Source organism: Capsaspora owczarzaki (assembly GCF_000151315.2).
Source record: "Capsaspora owczarzaki ATCC 30864 unplaced genomic scaffold supercont2.5, whole genome shotgun sequence".
NCBI classification, from domain to species: Eukaryota; class Filasterea; order Ministeriida; family Capsasporidae; genus Capsaspora; species Capsaspora owczarzaki.
In genome coordinates this window covers 479,705-495,336 of record NW_011887296.1, presented here as the reverse complement: position 1 = coordinate 495,336, position 15,632 = coordinate 479,705, and the positions used below count along the sequence as shown (strand labels likewise).

At 54.0% G+C, this 15,632-nt stretch overlaps 6 protein-coding genes across 6 annotated transcripts; 2 read left to right on the top strand and 4 right to left on the bottom strand.

Annotated features, from left to right (window-relative positions):
* CAOG_03593 (myc-regulated DEAD box protein) lies at nucleotides 1-2,759 on the top strand. The gene is made up of 4 exons (XM_004363264.2): nucleotides 1-1,498; nucleotides 1,704-2,027; nucleotides 2,154-2,331; nucleotides 2,469-2,759. Exons 1-4 carry the CDS (start codon nucleotides 29-31, stop codon nucleotides 2,618-2,620), a joined length of 2,124 nt encoding a protein of 707 aa, XP_004363321.1. The 5' UTR covers nucleotides 1-28; the 3' UTR covers nucleotides 2,621-2,759.
* Nucleotides 2,735-4,401, bottom strand: CAOG_03592 (hypothetical protein). The gene is made up of 2 exons (XM_004363263.2): nucleotides 4,171-4,401; nucleotides 2,735-3,975 (listed from the first exon to the last, which is right to left on the bottom strand). The coding sequence occupies exons 1-2, from the start codon at nucleotides 4,363-4,365 to the stop codon at nucleotides 2,848-2,850; spliced, it is 1,323 nt and encodes a 440-aa protein (XP_004363320.1). The 5' UTR covers nucleotides 4,366-4,401; the 3' UTR covers nucleotides 2,735-2,847.
* Nucleotides 4,402-4,450: 49 nt separating this feature from the next.
* CAOG_03591 (hypothetical protein) lies at nucleotides 4,451-8,453 on the bottom strand. Its single transcript, XM_004363262.2, has 10 exons — nucleotides 8,337-8,453; nucleotides 8,029-8,080; nucleotides 7,731-7,802; nucleotides 7,528-7,646; nucleotides 7,111-7,400; nucleotides 6,801-7,018; nucleotides 6,178-6,668; nucleotides 5,895-6,080; nucleotides 4,949-5,765; nucleotides 4,451-4,798 (listed from the first exon to the last, which is right to left on the bottom strand). The coding sequence occupies exons 1-10, from the start codon at nucleotides 8,423-8,425 to the stop codon at nucleotides 4,643-4,645; spliced, it is 2,490 nt and encodes an 829-aa protein (XP_004363319.1). The 5' UTR covers nucleotides 8,426-8,453; the 3' UTR covers nucleotides 4,451-4,642.
* Nucleotides 8,454-8,511: 58 nt separating this feature from the next.
* CAOG_03590 (hypothetical protein) lies at nucleotides 8,512-9,991 on the bottom strand. Its single transcript, XM_004363261.2, has 5 exons — nucleotides 9,879-9,991; nucleotides 9,221-9,247; nucleotides 9,050-9,112; nucleotides 8,897-8,975; nucleotides 8,512-8,791 (listed from the first exon to the last, which is right to left on the bottom strand). Exons 1-5 carry the CDS (start codon nucleotides 9,915-9,917, stop codon nucleotides 8,736-8,738), a joined length of 264 nt encoding a protein of 87 aa, XP_004363318.1. The 5' UTR covers nucleotides 9,918-9,991; the 3' UTR covers nucleotides 8,512-8,735.
* Nucleotides 9,992-10,401: 410 nt separating this feature from the next.
* Nucleotides 10,402-12,636, top strand: CAOG_03589 (hypothetical protein). Its single transcript, XM_004363260.2, has 4 exons — nucleotides 10,402-11,810; nucleotides 11,933-12,145; nucleotides 12,224-12,397; nucleotides 12,543-12,636. Exons 1-4 carry the CDS (start codon nucleotides 10,427-10,429, stop codon nucleotides 12,578-12,580), a joined length of 1,809 nt encoding a protein of 602 aa, XP_004363317.2. The 5' UTR covers nucleotides 10,402-10,426; the 3' UTR covers nucleotides 12,581-12,636.
* Nucleotides 12,587-14,520, bottom strand: CAOG_03588 (hypothetical protein). Its single transcript, XM_004363259.2, has one exon. It carries the CDS (start codon nucleotides 14,496-14,498, stop codon nucleotides 12,663-12,665), a length of 1,836 nt encoding a protein of 611 aa, XP_004363316.2. The 5' UTR covers nucleotides 14,499-14,520; the 3' UTR covers nucleotides 12,587-12,662.
* Between the last annotated feature and the right edge of the window lie 1,112 nt (nucleotides 14,521-15,632).

Below are 15,632 nucleotides of genomic sequence, written 5' to 3'. Positions count from 1 at the left end.
TTGGGTTTCTGCTTCCTTCACCAAGACAATGGTCAAGAAGCAGACAACTGCAGCGCAATCTGCACCTGCAACCACCAAGCCAGCTGCGGCCACCAAGGTGGCTGGATCGCAGCAGCAGCAGCAGCAGCAGCAGAAGGGCAAGCAAGTGAAGACCTCGAGCGCGGTCCACATGGCCGCCAGCGCCGCACCCGCTCCCACCGCCAGCGCTGCCTCCTCCGCCAAGCACGGCGCAAAGGCCAGCAGCCATGCCAAGGAGCATGGATCCAACGGCAAGGGCGTCCAGGCTGCGGCGAACGGCCAGCACGGCGCAAAGAAGGCCAACGGAACCCATGTGGTCCCTGCCGCCGCCGCCGCCACTGCCGCCAAGGGCAAGGGCAAGGCCCCCGTCGCCCAGCCGGCTGCCGATTCCGAAGATGAGGACGACGAGGACGAGGAGCCCGAAGACGAGTTCGACGACGAGGAAGAGTTCGAGGAGGAAGAGCTCGAGGAGGAAGAGCCGGAAGACGAGGACGAGGACGACGATGCACAAGCCGAAGACGACTCTGACACCCAGCCCATGCAGACTGAAAGCAGCGCTGGACGCGACGAGTGGGCTCGTGAGCTTGCCGGCGGCGCCGACGCGCCAGTTCAGGGCAGCACCGCGACCTCGCGCGTGCCATTCTCGTCGCTCGCTGGCACCGTGTCGGACAAGACGCTCCAAGCCATCGCGGACATGAAGTTTACACACATGACTGAGATCCAACGCCGCTGCATCCCGCCGCTGGTTGCCGGCAAGGATTTGCTCGCTGCCGCCAAGACGGGCTCGGGCAAGACGCTCGCCTTCCTCATCCCTGCGATCGAGCTCATGTCCCAGCTCAACTTTATGCCACGAAACGGCACTGGTGTTATTATCATCTCGCCCACCCGCGAGCTGTCGCTGCAAACGTACGGCGTGTGCCGCGACTTGCTCCGCCACCACAACCACACCTTTGGCCTTGTGATGGGTGGCGCCAACCGCAAGCAGGAGGCCGAAAAGCTGTGCAAGGGCATCAACATTTTGATTGCCACCCCCGGTCGTCTTCTCGATCACTTGCAAAACACCAAGGGCTTCAATTTTAAGCACCTCGAGATGCTCATCATCGACGAGGCTGATCGAATTCTCGAAATCGGTTTCGAGGAGGAAATGAAGCAAATCATCCGTCTCCTCCCCAAGGATTCACAGCGCCGCACCGTTCTGTTCTCGGCCACCCAGACCCGCAACGTTGAGGATTTGGCTCGCATTTCGCTCAAGAAGGAGCCCCTCTACATTGGCGTTGATGACGAGAAGATTGTCGCCACTGCCGAGGGCCTGGAGCAAGGCTATGTCGTCTGCAAGGCGGGCCAGCGCTTTTTGCTGCTCTTCACCTTCCTCAAGAAGAACCAGAACAAGAAGGTCATGGTTTTCTTCTCTTCCTGCAACTCTGTCAAGTTCCATTCCGAGCTGCTCAACTACATTGATCTTCCCGTTCTGGAGATTCACGTGAGTGTTTTTTTTTTTGGTTTGTTTGTTGACGAGGCGGGGTGAAGTGATGGAGTGTTGTAGATGACGAGCGTGTTTGAGGAAGCAAAAAAGCTCCATGACTACCTTTGCAACAACGGATGGTTGGACATTTCAAGAAACACAATCAATGCTCACTCTTGTGACTTGTATTTTTTTTACTTCTCTCTATCTATCTCTCTTACAGGGTCGCCAAAAGCAACAAAAGCGTACAAACACGTTCTTTGAGTTCTGCAATGCAAAGACTGGCATTCTGCTCTGCACAGACGTGGCGGCTCGTGGTCTTGACATTCCGGCCGTTGACTGGATTGTTCAGTACGATCCCCCGGATGATCCGAAGGAGTACATCCACCGTGTCGGTCGTACCGCTCGTGGCGTGAATGGCAGTGGTCATGCACTGCTCTTTTTGCTCCCCGAAGAGCTTGCATTCCTCCGCTATCTCAAGCAGGCCAAGGTGCCATTGAATGAATACGAGTTCCCCGTGAGCAAGATTCACAATGTTCAATCTCAGGTGGGTTCAATGGAGGAGTTTGTTGACAGGGGTTTTTTTTTTTTTTTTTTTTTTGGTCTTTGGTTTTTTTTGTATCGCAACGCTCAATTCTTGCCATGTTGGCCTTATGTCATTTGTGTGCTGCAGCTTGAAAAGCTCATCGAGAAGAATTATTACCTGCACCGCTCAGCTCGCGATGGCTACCGCTCGTACCTGCAGGCGTACGCTTCGCACGCTCACCGCTCCATCTTTGATGTCACCAAGCTTGATTTGCAGCAAGTCGGTCAGGCCTTTGGCTTTACTGCACCCCCGTCTGTGCAATTGAGTAAGTTTGAGAGCGTACAGACAGCACACACCCAAATCGACCAAGTCTTCATTGGCACCGGTTCATGTCCTCACATTCGCACCTTGTTCTTTTTTTTTTTTTTTTTTTTTTTTTTTTTTTTTGGTTGCGTGCCTCAGACGTTAATTCAAGCAAAGAGGGCCAAGTCCAACGGCGCGGTGGCGGTGGCGGCTATGGCGCTGGCTACCAGAACGCTCGAGAGGCCAACAAGTCGCACAACTTCCGTTCCGGCGAGCGATTCTCAAAGGACTCACGGCAGTTCTCCCGATAATGCCTTTGAATTGCTTTTTTTGTTTCATCAGCTCCTGTCTGCGCATTGATATGTTTTTGGTATTGTTTCAAAGCGTTGGAACTGGAATGTCTGAAAAAGTTAAAACAACAGCATTTTGGAGTTTCAATGGTATTTCGAGAGTACAACGAGACTGAAATAGGCTCAAAAAACAAAAAAAAACATGACCACAATGTCTGCCTTGCTTCGGTGCAATCACAATCTGAAGTTTAAGAAAGACCGCTGGCACGGGGCACCTCAATGCCTTCGCCGGCAACCATGCGAGTAAACGAGCGCACAATAAGGCGCATTTCGAAGCGCTTGCCGGCTTCCTCTAGCACTTGCTGAACCTTCTTGGACGTGTCGTAAAAGTAAGGCTGTTCAAGGAGAATGGCGTCTGCGGCGACTTGGGTGACGTCGTCCTTGAGCGTTGCCCGCTCTGCAGAAACCTTCTCCACGGCTGTCGGGGCATGGGCCAGCACATGGACAGCGAGGCCGTGTGCGATCTTGGACAATTCCTTGACGGTGTCGGCGGGAGTGGCGCTGGTGATTGGAGGGTAGGAGACGAGAGCAACTGCGCTGGCCTTAGCGCCGCACAGGCTGTCTTCGCCACCGTGAGTATACACGCCGACAACACCGCGGCCGGTCAGCGGCTTGTCTTCCCCAGGAATGCCGGACGAGACGGTCACATGGCTGACATCGAGGACGGAGGCGCTTCGCAAGTCAACCTTCTCACCCATGCGTCCGACGACGTGCACCAATCGATCAAACACGGTCTGTCCGTGCTCCGAGATGAGCGATGGCAGCAGTTGGTTGAGGGGAATGCCCGTGGCGCTGCCGTCTGTCGAGGCCTCGCCCTTATGCACGGACGTTGCGCTGCTCTTAATCTGCGGCAGTGGGCTGACCACCGCAGCAGTGCCAGTCGCAACACCCACTGCCCTGCTTGCCTGGGCATCCGATCGGGCCTTGTCGGCAGCATCGGCGACGGCCTTGGACATTGCAGTGCTTGACGGATCGTACGCCCCCGCGCGAATCTGACCTGCGTGGACCTGGAGCGCGTTTGCCGCAATCTCCTTGGCCGTGTTGACAAACAGAGGGTTGCGGGCGACGAAATCGGTCTCGCAGTTGAGCTCAATGACGGCCGCAGTGGCCTCGTGCGCGCAGACGGCGACAATGCCCTGCGCCGCGACGCGATCCTTGAGCTTTTCCATCTTGGCGCGCCCGATTTCAGTGGCGCGTTTCTCAAGCCACGTCGAGGCCAAGGTGTAGTCGTTGTTGTTCTTGAGCAGCGCTTCGTGGCACAGGTTGAACGGCAGCGTGCTCTCCTTGCGCAGTCGCTGCAGCAGCTCCTTGTCCACCTGCGGATGCACCAAGCGGCCCAACAATCACCACCAGCACCACCACCATCACCATGACCACCAGGACCAAAACCAAACAACAAGCATTGAATGAGCATGCGAGTTTCACACCACCCATCCATGTCTCTAAGTAGCGATGCTTCAAAACGCGAGGTTTGCACGTCGCCCTTGTTTATTCCGATTTCAACGACCGACCTTCAGACCGCCAGTCGCAGTCCCAGTCGCAGCAGCAGCAGCAGGCGAAGTCGACGAGGCAGCTGCGGAATGGCCGACGGCGCTGGTGGAGAGGAACGCTGGCAACGCAGAGGCAGCGACGCGCGTCGTCACAGTTGCAGACGCACATGCGCGGCGAAGGCCAAGAGAGAAAAGTTGCGGCGAAGAGCGGAGCATTTTTTTTCTTGTTTGCTGAGAAAAGAGTGAGCGTCTCAGACAACACTGAGCGATAACAAAATGAACATGGAATTATGATAACAGTGAGAATGGGAGCGATTCAAGGGAACGGTTTGCGTGTTTCGATTCCATCACACTGTACTGTACTGCAACAAGAAAACAACGAGCAGGAACAACGGAAACACAATCCCCACTCAAAAACAACAAATGGCACACTTCACACATCACACATTACACGCAGGGGACGTGAACGCTCCCTGCCTCCAAAGAAATCAAATCAATCGTCCGGATTCATGAACTTGCCAATCAGACAGCTCTTGAAAATCCGCACCATCTCACCCAAGAGAGGAGCTTGGTCGGCTTTCAACGTGACAGCCAGTTCTTGCGACGGAATGTCAAAGACGGCTTCTATGAGGACGTAGTCGCCAGTAACCTGCTTCCGCCGAGGCATCAAAGCAAAAGCGAGAGATAGAGAGAGAAAAAAAAGGAACAAAGTCAACAACGCGATTCATTCAAAGCGCGTTCTGCAGGCGCCAACAACCACCACCACCACCACCACCACCACCACCCTTCGCCAACTCACCAGTTGCGCGTAGAAATAAAACCGCATCGCTTCCAACTCTTCACTCGACGCCATGGTGGCAATGTTGTTGGCTGCAAATGTGCGCTCCAGTTCTGCCATCGTCGGAACGACGGAAAGGGTCATGGCTGCCTCTACGCTGTTGGTGGTGGCAAACCACAGGTTCTCAAAGTTCTGAGGATCGAGCGTGGCGTTGGGCACGAGTTGAACGCCAACAGACGATGAGCGGGGAGCAACCTCGGCACCAAGGCCGAGCAAATCTTGATCCGAGTGGAGCGAGTGCGAGTGTGGCGCCGCAGCAGCAGCAGCAGCCCGCATCGGCACTGCCGATTGAATTGAGGCATCGCCTGCTGCGTGATCCAGGCCAAAGGTCATGTCATCCTCGACGTCTAGCAGATTTCCGGTGGAGCTTTGGTGTTGCAGCGTAATGACACGACGCGAAGCCTCGTCATGCGTAGACTGCCCGCCCTCGGACGAGTTGGTCAGCGATGCAAAGTATCGCTCGCCATAGGCCGCCTTGTGCTGGGTGTACGGGACTTGCTGGCTCAGGAAGGCCTCGGGAACTTGGTTGTACACCACGGAGAGGGAGTTGAATACTTCCAGGAGCTTTTCGCGAGTCTCGAGCAGCTCGTCCTCGGCAAAGCGCGTTGCGCGCAAGGCTGCAGCGCCGTTCTCGACCGACAAAATTCGCGCAGCTTGCTCAACATCATTGCGCAGAAGGCGGTAGTACAGCAGCGCACGATCGTGGACATCCATGTGCGTTTCGTCGTTGACCTCGTACTCGAGCAGCTGGCCGAGCATGGATTGGCATTCCGGCGCACTACCCAATCGAAGAGGATTGAGTTAGCACCGCAAAACAAAACAAACAAAACAAAACAAAACAAAACAAAACAACAAAAAAAAAGAATAAAGCAACAAAAAAAAACCCGACAGACAAGGACCGACATACCGCTTGAAAAAGAGCTTCATGCAGGAAGTCAAGAGTTGCTGGCGCACAACGTGCGAGGGCTCGTCCTTGACATTTTCGACAACAGTTTCGAGCAGGTAAGGGCTGGCGGGCAATGCCTCGCCAAACTCGCCGAGCATCCAAATGATGGCTGCGCGCGCTTCCGGGATGTCAACAGAGGACAAGCAACTAGAAGTCAAAGGAAGCGCAAAGTGACGACAATTAGAGCATGGAATGGCAAAACTCGACATTCACAAAAAAAAAAAAAAAAAAAGGTGCTTCGTACTGAGAAAGCTGTGGAAGGACATCTGCTGCGCGGTCGGGAAACTTGCGAAGCACGTCGGTGAGCACAAGGAGCGTGGAGGCCGAAACGTGGCTAATGTCAAGCTCAAGGAAAGATATCAGCTGGTTGATGCAAAACTCGGCACACGACTCAAAGCGCATGGCAATTTTGCTGAGAGCGGCAATGGAGCGGCTGGCCATTTCGACGTCCACGTCAGTAACGTAGGCAGTCAGCTCATCCACAACATCTTGGATGTTGGCGACGCTGGCAGCGTCGGTCAGCAGCTCAAGCTTCTTCAGCTTGACGTACGTGGGTTCTTGGTGCTTGCAGAAGAAGAGCTTGATGTCCGACTCGAACAAGCGCGGCCGGCGTTGCAGCAAAATGTGCAAGTGTTGGAGGCACACGTAGCTCATCTCGGGGGTGCCCGTGGACATGAAGGTAAGCAACGGAACCTTGACACGTTGGTACACATCGTCCAGCAAGTGCGGGAGACTCTACCAGTTTGCAGGAAGCCAACACAAGAAGGGCAAACCAAAAACGAAATAAATCAGAAACGTGGAACAAACACCGCCACACATCCACAACCTGGGTCAAGAGGACAAACACCACACGACAAGGTTGCTCACATCTGTCATTTGCAGGAACACATTGACGGCAGCAAACACCACACCGGCATTGGCGTGCTTGAAGCGCGAGTCCAACACGTTCAAAATCTCGTACACTTCATCCTCGGAGGTGGGCGAATACCGACGAACAAAGTCGAGCACAATGCCCTGGGCCCACTCGTTAAACTCAAGCAAGCGGTTGAGGAACATGTATGCGAGGGGTTTGGTGATTTCGATGCCTGTCGGAAACCAGCAGCGAGAAAAAAAAACCAAAAAAAAAAAGTGAGATGCAGTTCATGTTCAATCAACAACTGAAATCAAGCACACGTACCGCCCTCGTTGGAGAAAATCTCGTTCAGCACGACAAGGCAATTGACGACCACCACTGGGCTGGTTTCGGTGAGCAACGAGTAGACCGTGGAAACGAGGCCGCTGTCAAGGATGGCTTGCTGATTGAGGTAGTACACCTTCAAAACACCCATTACAGCCGTCTTTCGCACGTAAGGACTGCGATCTGCCAGGCCGTTCTTCAGTGGGGGCAGAATGTACTCGAGAAGCGAGGACAAGCGCAGCGAGCACATGTTGCGCAGGGCCAGGCCTCGAATCATGGGGTTTTCATCTCTGTGGCAGCAGCCAAAACACATCACAGAAAAGCGATAGAAGGGTGGGTCGGCACGAGTAGCACGAGTGAGAGTTGCAAACCAAAAAGTCAAGGCGAAGCAGTGCAACAAAAAAACAAAAACCAAACCTGCAATCCTTTTGCAGCGTGTTGATGACCAGCAGGGAGAGCTCCGAGTTGGACTCGGCGTAGTTGCACAGATACAGGTACACCATCTTTTTCAGCGTAATGTCTTTGCTGGCAGAGACCTGGCAGTTGTACCAATCGAGACGACTTCTCAGCAACTTGGATTTTTTTCGGTACATCAAACAAAGTTGTTGGGCAATCGTTACCATAATCATTTCCGAGAAGAGCGGCGAAACGTCAATGCCATGCGTCATTGTTGCAATAACTTTTTGAACGGCCTGTGTGGATTGCAATACGACCAGAGTCACAGTGAGAACGACGGTTAGTGGATTCGCATTAGACTTGTTCAACCATCATTCAAATCGTCCGCTTTCCCCCCCCCCCACCTCCCCCTCCACAAGTCATCCGTCCATCCACGCGACGCGACGCCAATCATGACAGTGCCACAGAGTCACTGTGGAAGGGGGAGATGGCGATTGCAATGCAATGGGCTCTGAGTCTCACCTGTCGATGCTTCTTGACATCGCGCTGGATTTCCGGGTTTCGCAGCAACGATCTAATGCAAAAGGTGGTTTATGGAGAAACAATAGATGAGTACAGAGCGCAACTCTGGTAGAGGCAAGGGTAAGCGAGAGAGAGAGAGAGAGCGCGAGAGAGAGAGAGCGAGAGAGAGAAAGAAAGAATATGAACGGCTGCTCTGCTTCTCGTCCGCGCCTTCTGCTGATGCAAGGAACGCAACACAGACAACAGAAGGACGGTCCTCTCTGTCTTGTAAGAGCGGGGTGGCACGAGGGTGGAAAAGGTGCGCGTACCGGAGTTCACCGACTTCGCCGCGCTTCGGATCGACAAAGTAACCACCAGGCCGTTGCTGCTGCGGCTGCGACTGATGCTGCTGGCTCATCGCTGAATGAGGGCAAGTGAAATAAAATAAAAAATAAAGACTGGACCGCATTGTATGTTTCTGTTATTTCAGATCGTTCTATTCCGTGCAGCTTGAGTACTTTGTTTTTTGGTACGTTTTTTATCAAAATTACAACGAACTGCAGCGATCAATGCAGAAAGACAATGGAAACAACGACAACGACGATCCAGTTGTTCCATCACACCGAATGAGATGCAACGATCACAAGCATTTGAGACTCAACTACGACAACGACAACGAACACGCAAAGGGAAGGGTTGATTTGTTTGTAACTGGTGCGCGAAACTTTTTACGCGCTCACGCCCATTATCAAGGTGATGTTATCGCCTTTCAACAAGATCCGCCCTGTACAGAGAGATTCCAAAATTGGGGGAACAATACCAGACACGTGAGACTTTGTGGAAAGGGGGGAGAAAGAAAAGGGGGTCAATCGTTCGTTCGACAGCGTACCAACGTTCTTGCGCGTTTGTGACTTGGCGTTCAGCTCCTCGGCATCATCCAGCACAAGATTCATGTACTCGTCAAAGCCCTACAAGCGAGAAAGAGAGCGAATGAGGCTTTGTCGTTGTGTTCAGCTCCGACAGAGTAAGATTCAGCTTTTACCACAATGACACCCTCGACGCGCATCGAAGCTTGCTCATACAGCCAGATCTGCACACGGGTTTTCTACTCGTAGATTCCAACATCAACGACATGATGTCCGAGTGAGTATCGCAAGCCATTTGGTTCAGAGCAACATCGCCATGAGGAACCTCCGAAAAGCAAAGCACGTACCGTTTGCAAGTACTTGAAGATCAAGTTCTGTTTTGGAGACAGTAGCATGCAGCAACAGCAACAACAGCAATACGGCCCAACAAGAGTGTGAGTTGACCAGCACGCAGACAAGCAGTAAAGTGAGAGTGAGAGTGGATGTGAATGGAGATTGAGTGTGGATCCCATTGGCAGTGCTTCATCGTCTGTCTCGCTCACTCTGTCTCTGTCTCTGTCTCTGTCTCTGTCTCTGTCTCTGTCTCTCCTCGCTCTCGAAGCAAAACATCAGATTGCCGTGTCATACATTGAGAGTGAGGCACCAGAGTGAGTGAGTGAGCTTCCATTGATCCCTCTCTCTCTCTCTCTCCCTCGCTTGCTCTCTCTTCAGAAGACAGCCTTCACCTGGATCAACTTGCTTCGTCGTTTCCAACCGTATTGCCCCACCCCCACTTGGTGTTGCCCAGTGAAAGCCAACAAACGAGGGACCTCGCTCGTGTGTGCCACTCGCGGACGTTGCGCCTTCGATCGTCTGCTCTGCGATCTCTGCATTGTACTCACTCGCTCTCGCTCTCTGTGTCTCGCTCAACCCTCCTCCTGTTCGCGCTCGTCCCTTCAGCTCTCCAACCTCAAAACGCAGCACTTGGCACGCGCGCAATCCAGAAACAGCGGATTCGCGACTTACGATGGGCAGGACCATCACTTTCTGAACGCGACCCGACATGGCTAAGAGTTGCTGAGCACAAACAACGACGAGAAAACTAATAAAAAGGGGAAAAAAAGACAAAAAAAAAAGACTAATGGACTGATCTGATCTGAGAAACGGTGGTGGAAACGAGAAATTGAGCAAAAGTCAAACTGAGGCTCAATGGAAACCTCCTTGTGCTGTACTGAAACCTGGCATTGCGTAGAAATGCACACGACATGCATCATGAATGCACCTGCTTCCACTAGAAATTTACTGTACATGTACTGTTGGAGGTGCAGCACAAGCGTTCGACTCGGAATCCGCAAATTGAAGCGCTTTCCTCGCCGTTCTCTCGTTGCAGCCAATCTCCTCCACTCGGCTGTTTCATGCCATAACACTCTCGCTGTCTGAGGACACCACTGAATTCTATGATCCTCAGAACACAACCCCGGCTTTTGACTTGAATTGTTTGATTTTGGCGCCTTTTTTTTTTTTCCATTGTTCATTTTTTTTTTTTCCTTTGGTTGCCAACTCAGCAAAACCCAATGGACGGCGACATTCGGCTCAAGCGACCGCTGCCCGACGACGATAGTGCTGCAGCAACAGCATTGAATCACGGGAGTGCTGCCGCTGGTCTGGACGCCGGCGGTGCTGCGGCGATGGGGACGGACGCGGTGGTGATCGTCGCGGCTCCTGCTGTCAAGCGGCACCAGCCATCCGCGGACGACGATGGCGACGCGGGTTCAAGCAGTGCTCATGGCCAACGCTCAGACGAAAGCCACGCCAAGAGGACGCCGTACATTGAGGCCAGTGGAGCGACTGCAGCGAGCAGCATGCCGCCGCCGACTGACGCACGATTAGCATTCGCAGCCGAAAGCAAAGGCAGCGGCAGTGGTAGCGTGGACGAGACTGATGCAACGACTGCTGCGACGAGTGCTACGACGACTGCAATGGACAAGAGCACTCCATCGGACGCGTCGTGCCCACCACCGGAAGGCCGTGCACCAGATCAAGTTGCCGCCAGTCTCATCGACCAGCCATTACCGCCGCCTCCTGCCGCCACCGCGACTGCTGGACGGCCAACACAGACGACTCCGCGGGAGCCAGCAAGCCACTCGTGGAGCTCGAATCGCGAGTTTGCGAACGCTATCGAGTCGCTGGCGACGTGGAACCGCCACTTGGCCCACGCAGCCGGGATGCGATGGCCGCTCTCAGATGTTCAGACAGGCTCGATCTTTTATGGACACCGACGACACGGGTGGAGCGTCACGACAGAGCCTCCGCCATCCCTACACGGCCCTGCCGTTTTTGATGGGCGATGGAGGGTGACGTGCGGAAGCGGCGTGTCGGACGTCGAAGCGCGCCGTCGCCTCCAGGCCAAGCGACGTGCCTCACGAGCACATGCGAGCTCCGAGCCCCTCTTGCTGGCAACACGACCTCCCGCTCACATACTTCCCCCAGTCAAACCACCGGCATCGAAAGAGGCCGACGTCAAACAGAGTCCAAGCGATTCTTCTGAGGGATCCGCGTCCACCAGCATCAGCAGCAGTAGCGGAAACCAACGTGCCGATCTGCACCGCATCGAGCTTCCCTCAGTCATCGTGCAAGAGTCTGGCCACATTTTGGGCACCGATACATCCATCAACACCACACACCATCACCAACACCCGCTAGATTTTGCCAACAAGATTCCAATCACCCTACAGCAACGCATGCAGCTGGCTTCCCTGGTTGGAACAGCGCACACGCTTCGTTACATGACGTTATCACACGCAGGTGCTGAGCAAACGCCTTACGACCCTTCATGGACTGGAGCCGAATCGCAAGAGTTGATTCGATTGTTGTGCGCACTTCCGCTTCGCAGACCCACTGATCGTGAGCTGAGCCACATGTCGCCTCTACAACGCGAGCGGCCATACTGTTGCAAAGGTGACTTGAAAGCTCGTTTGATAGATGGGGTGGGTGGTGGCGTTTGTGCGAGCGCATGTTGGAATGACTTTTTGGATGTTTCCGTTGTTGCTGTTGCTCCTATTCCATCGCTCGCGCTGCAGTTTGTGGAAAGCTCTACAAGAATCCAAACGGATTGCAGCACCACTACGCTCACTGGGACCATGGCCCAACTGATCAAGCCATAGTGACTGCCCTCAGATGCTTCACAGCCAAGCCACGGAACAAGGACGACGTGCAAATCGCCTGCGCGACGTGCTTGCGTGGATTTGACTCGGAAACAAAGCCGCTATGCTGTTCGAGTTGCTCCCTTTGCTGTATGGTCCTGAAAAACGATGCTGTTTGTGGGTTGAGCGGGATGTGGTGCTCACCAGTCTTTGCGTTTCAAAACTCAGATCACCCTGCTTGTGCCTACGTGGCAGTCACTGCCGTTGCCGAGGCATCATCCTACCCGTGGGAGTGTTTGCATTGCAAAACGTGTGAGGTTTGCGGCACTGCAATTGAGCATCATCCGAGCGTTGTCTGCGACAAGTGCGATCGCACCGCTCACGCTGCTTGTCGACGAAATGGTACAGCATCGCGTGCAGCCGTTTTCTTTTGTTGATTGTTCAGCATTCGTGACTTGCCCTGGAGCTCACCTAGTCACTGCCCTCTCCTATCATTTTTTTTTTTTTTCGTTTGTCTGTTTTGCGGTGGTCTGTTCGTTTTGTTCAGCAGGTGACACTCAAGCATGTCGGTACTGCCAAAAGTAGTCGTACTCGTACTAGCGCATTTTGTTTTATTAGAATACATTGTGTTATTGGTCTTACAAAAAAAAGCACGCGCTACGGTACATCAATCTCTCAACAACTCGAATGAAATCTCAGCCTCCGCGCGCTCGCGCTGTCGTTGGCGCCATTTGTTGTGCAGCCAGAGCGTCACGAGTCCTGTTGCTAGCAGGCCAAGCAAGACGATCGTGGGAATCATCGGCAAGCTCATCATCGTCATCGCAGCCACAACGAGAAGGACGAGGATGAAGCGCAACACTGTGGCGGTGTTGAACTTTTTGAACAGCAAGTTGCCAATCAATAGGCCGACACAGGAGCAGCAGACGGCCGTCAAGTATCGCGGCCACTCGTCCGATTTCAACCGACCTTCGTAAATGAGAAGATATCCCGTCAGGATGGGGAGGGTAACCATCGAGGTTGCAGTCACCGTGGCACGGAGGGGTTTCTTATCCAGTCCCGACAGAGAAACATAGACCATGAGTGGGGGCCCACCAACGCCAAACAAACCGCGCAAAAAGCCGCTTGTAACACCCGCGATGGCCGTGAAGATCTTGCGTCCAGTGGACAGATTTGTTCTGGGCCAGTACGGATAGCAGCCACATCGGGTGTTGTTGGCACGGCGTGCTGCTGGTGGCTCGGACGGCTCGTCCAAGTCAGTCTGCACTCCGGGCTCCACATCGAGTTGTTCGTCGGATTCGTATGGCTGGAGACTTTGGATAGAGTCAACCTTCTCGTCGATTTCGTCCTGGGTGGCGCACACGAGGTGTGCTTGGTCATCTTGTGCATCGAGTTGAGGCTGCTTTGTTGTAACTGGTGGTTCACCGACGGCAGCAGTGCCATCCAGGGGCACAACGACGGCCATCTCGTGCTGGCCAAACTCGTCGGCCGGCGCGGCAACCGTAAGCAAGGACGGTGGCGGGAACAGCACGAGCAAGCATCGTGCAAGACTCCGTTGCAATGTACTTGTTTCCAGGTGCATGCGAGAGAGCCAGGCCATGCCGCGGGGAGATTGAAACACCTCGAGCAGAATGCGCCAAGTCGCAAACACAATGAAAATGATGCCCAGAATGAGCTTGAGGATGTCTGGAGGCGTGGTCACGAGAATGTAGGATCCAAGCGCAGTGGTCACGGCCATGGGCACGACAAGATACCCAAGGATGGTGGCGTCGACGTCCTTCCAGCAAATGTAGAGCAAGGGCGGGACGGTGCCCCAGTCCATGATGGCGAGCAGCCCGACCAGCTGGCTCAAGTCGTCGTGCGCAATGCCAGAGAACAGCAAGAAGAGCTGCCAGCACAGATGGAACACAATGGCCGAGCCAAAGCTCGTGAGGCCCATTGCGACGCCCGACAGAAACGCCGACACGCCGATGCACAGCACGACCGCCCAGTCGGGCAGATCGGCAATCGTCCGCTCGTCCTCTGGCGCAGTTCCGTTTCCAGACGCAAGCGCCATCCACGCTTTGCCTGTCTGCGCACCCACATCGGCTGCGGCTGCGTCTGCGGCTGCGTCTGCGTCGGGGTCGCGCTCTGGCTGCGCTGGTTGTTGGGTTGTAGATCGTTTTCGCATTTGCCGGTCACTGTCCTCCTGGTCGCTCAGCCGGCCGCCATCCATCCGCCGCTCCAACGGGCTTGGGTTGCCCTTCAGACGCAGTTCACGCAGCAGCAGGACGCTGTTCGCCGCCGCTGGAGCTCCTTCTGCTGGTGCCTCGGCAAACCGCGGTGCTGCTGCGAAATGCTGCTGCTCAGAATGCTCCGCTGCGCCGAATTGCTCCGCTCGAGCCCTCGAGGCGCAAGTCGCCAATCCAACACAGAGCATCAGCACTATCATCTTCATCAGCATCATTGTCGTCGTCGTCGTCGTCATCCTAAGCATGGAAGTCAGAGCAGAGGACGACGATCGCATCCACCCCTTTTGTTTGTTGTGCAAAAGTGGGACTGAGAACTGCAGATCAAAAACAAGCTCAAAGCAAGTTTGGGTGAGCTGTGACCTCGCACTCTGCGTTCAGCATTGTCGTTGCATGTGTTTCGTCCTGTGAATTATGAAGCAACGAGGCAGCAGTCGGGCAGTCAAAACTCGCGGCCGTCCGAATTGCGCTTTGAACTTGAGTACCCCGAAGTCGCCACGACCCTGGGACGAAGGGGTTGTTGGATGTGTCACCAAAACACAAAGTTAAGAAGATGGACGTGTTCACGCCGAGTTGCTCAGAACCCGATTTTGCTTTCCAAATCAAGTTCCACCCATCACACTCTTGCTTTTTCTTTGGGTTCCTTTGGAGTACTTTGAGCGTTCAGCAAATCTGCGATTCGAGGTGTTGCCATCATCGACTTGGCTTTACTTTACTTTGATCCTGAACTTGCTTAGATTTGCCGTTCGCAGACTGATCCTCAGACTTTCTTAGTAGTCTTTCCGGTTCGAAATGGCATTGCCAAACTTCCGTCGCATCTACCGCGAGTGGCGCACCGAGGACGAGGTGCGTCGCATCAACAACGCAACCTTCTTCAAGCTCTGCGCATTCGTTGTCGCGTGCATCACAATCACCGTCGTGCGCGCACAAGTCCCGATGACCCTGCTGGAGCCATTGGACGGCGCTCCAGCAACCACCGCCACCGCTGCTAATGCTGCTGCGAACGCTGCTGCTGCTGCCGTTGCCATCTCTGCCAACGCTGTTGCAATGGAGCAGCACTAAAGCACCCGCGGCACGGCCTTTGGAGCTTGCTTTTTGGAAGCTCTGCCAGTGCCGGTTTGACAGGCTTTTCTCTTAGAATTCAAGGCTCTCAGCGAGGTCTACAGTCATCCCGCATATACACAAACCAAGCAACACAAATATGTATATTATAACCGCGCCGTCTCTCTTCCAAACGGGGCTTTGAGGCGCATTCATTCACTGTTTCCTGTACCATACTCGATACTTCCTGCTCGTTCGTTGTGCCTTCTTGACTCGTCGCGTTGTCACATAGAATCACGATTTCCCACTCTCTTTTGTTGTTTCTTCATTCATTTCAGGTAAACTACAATGCTTGAAAAGCGCGCACAAAA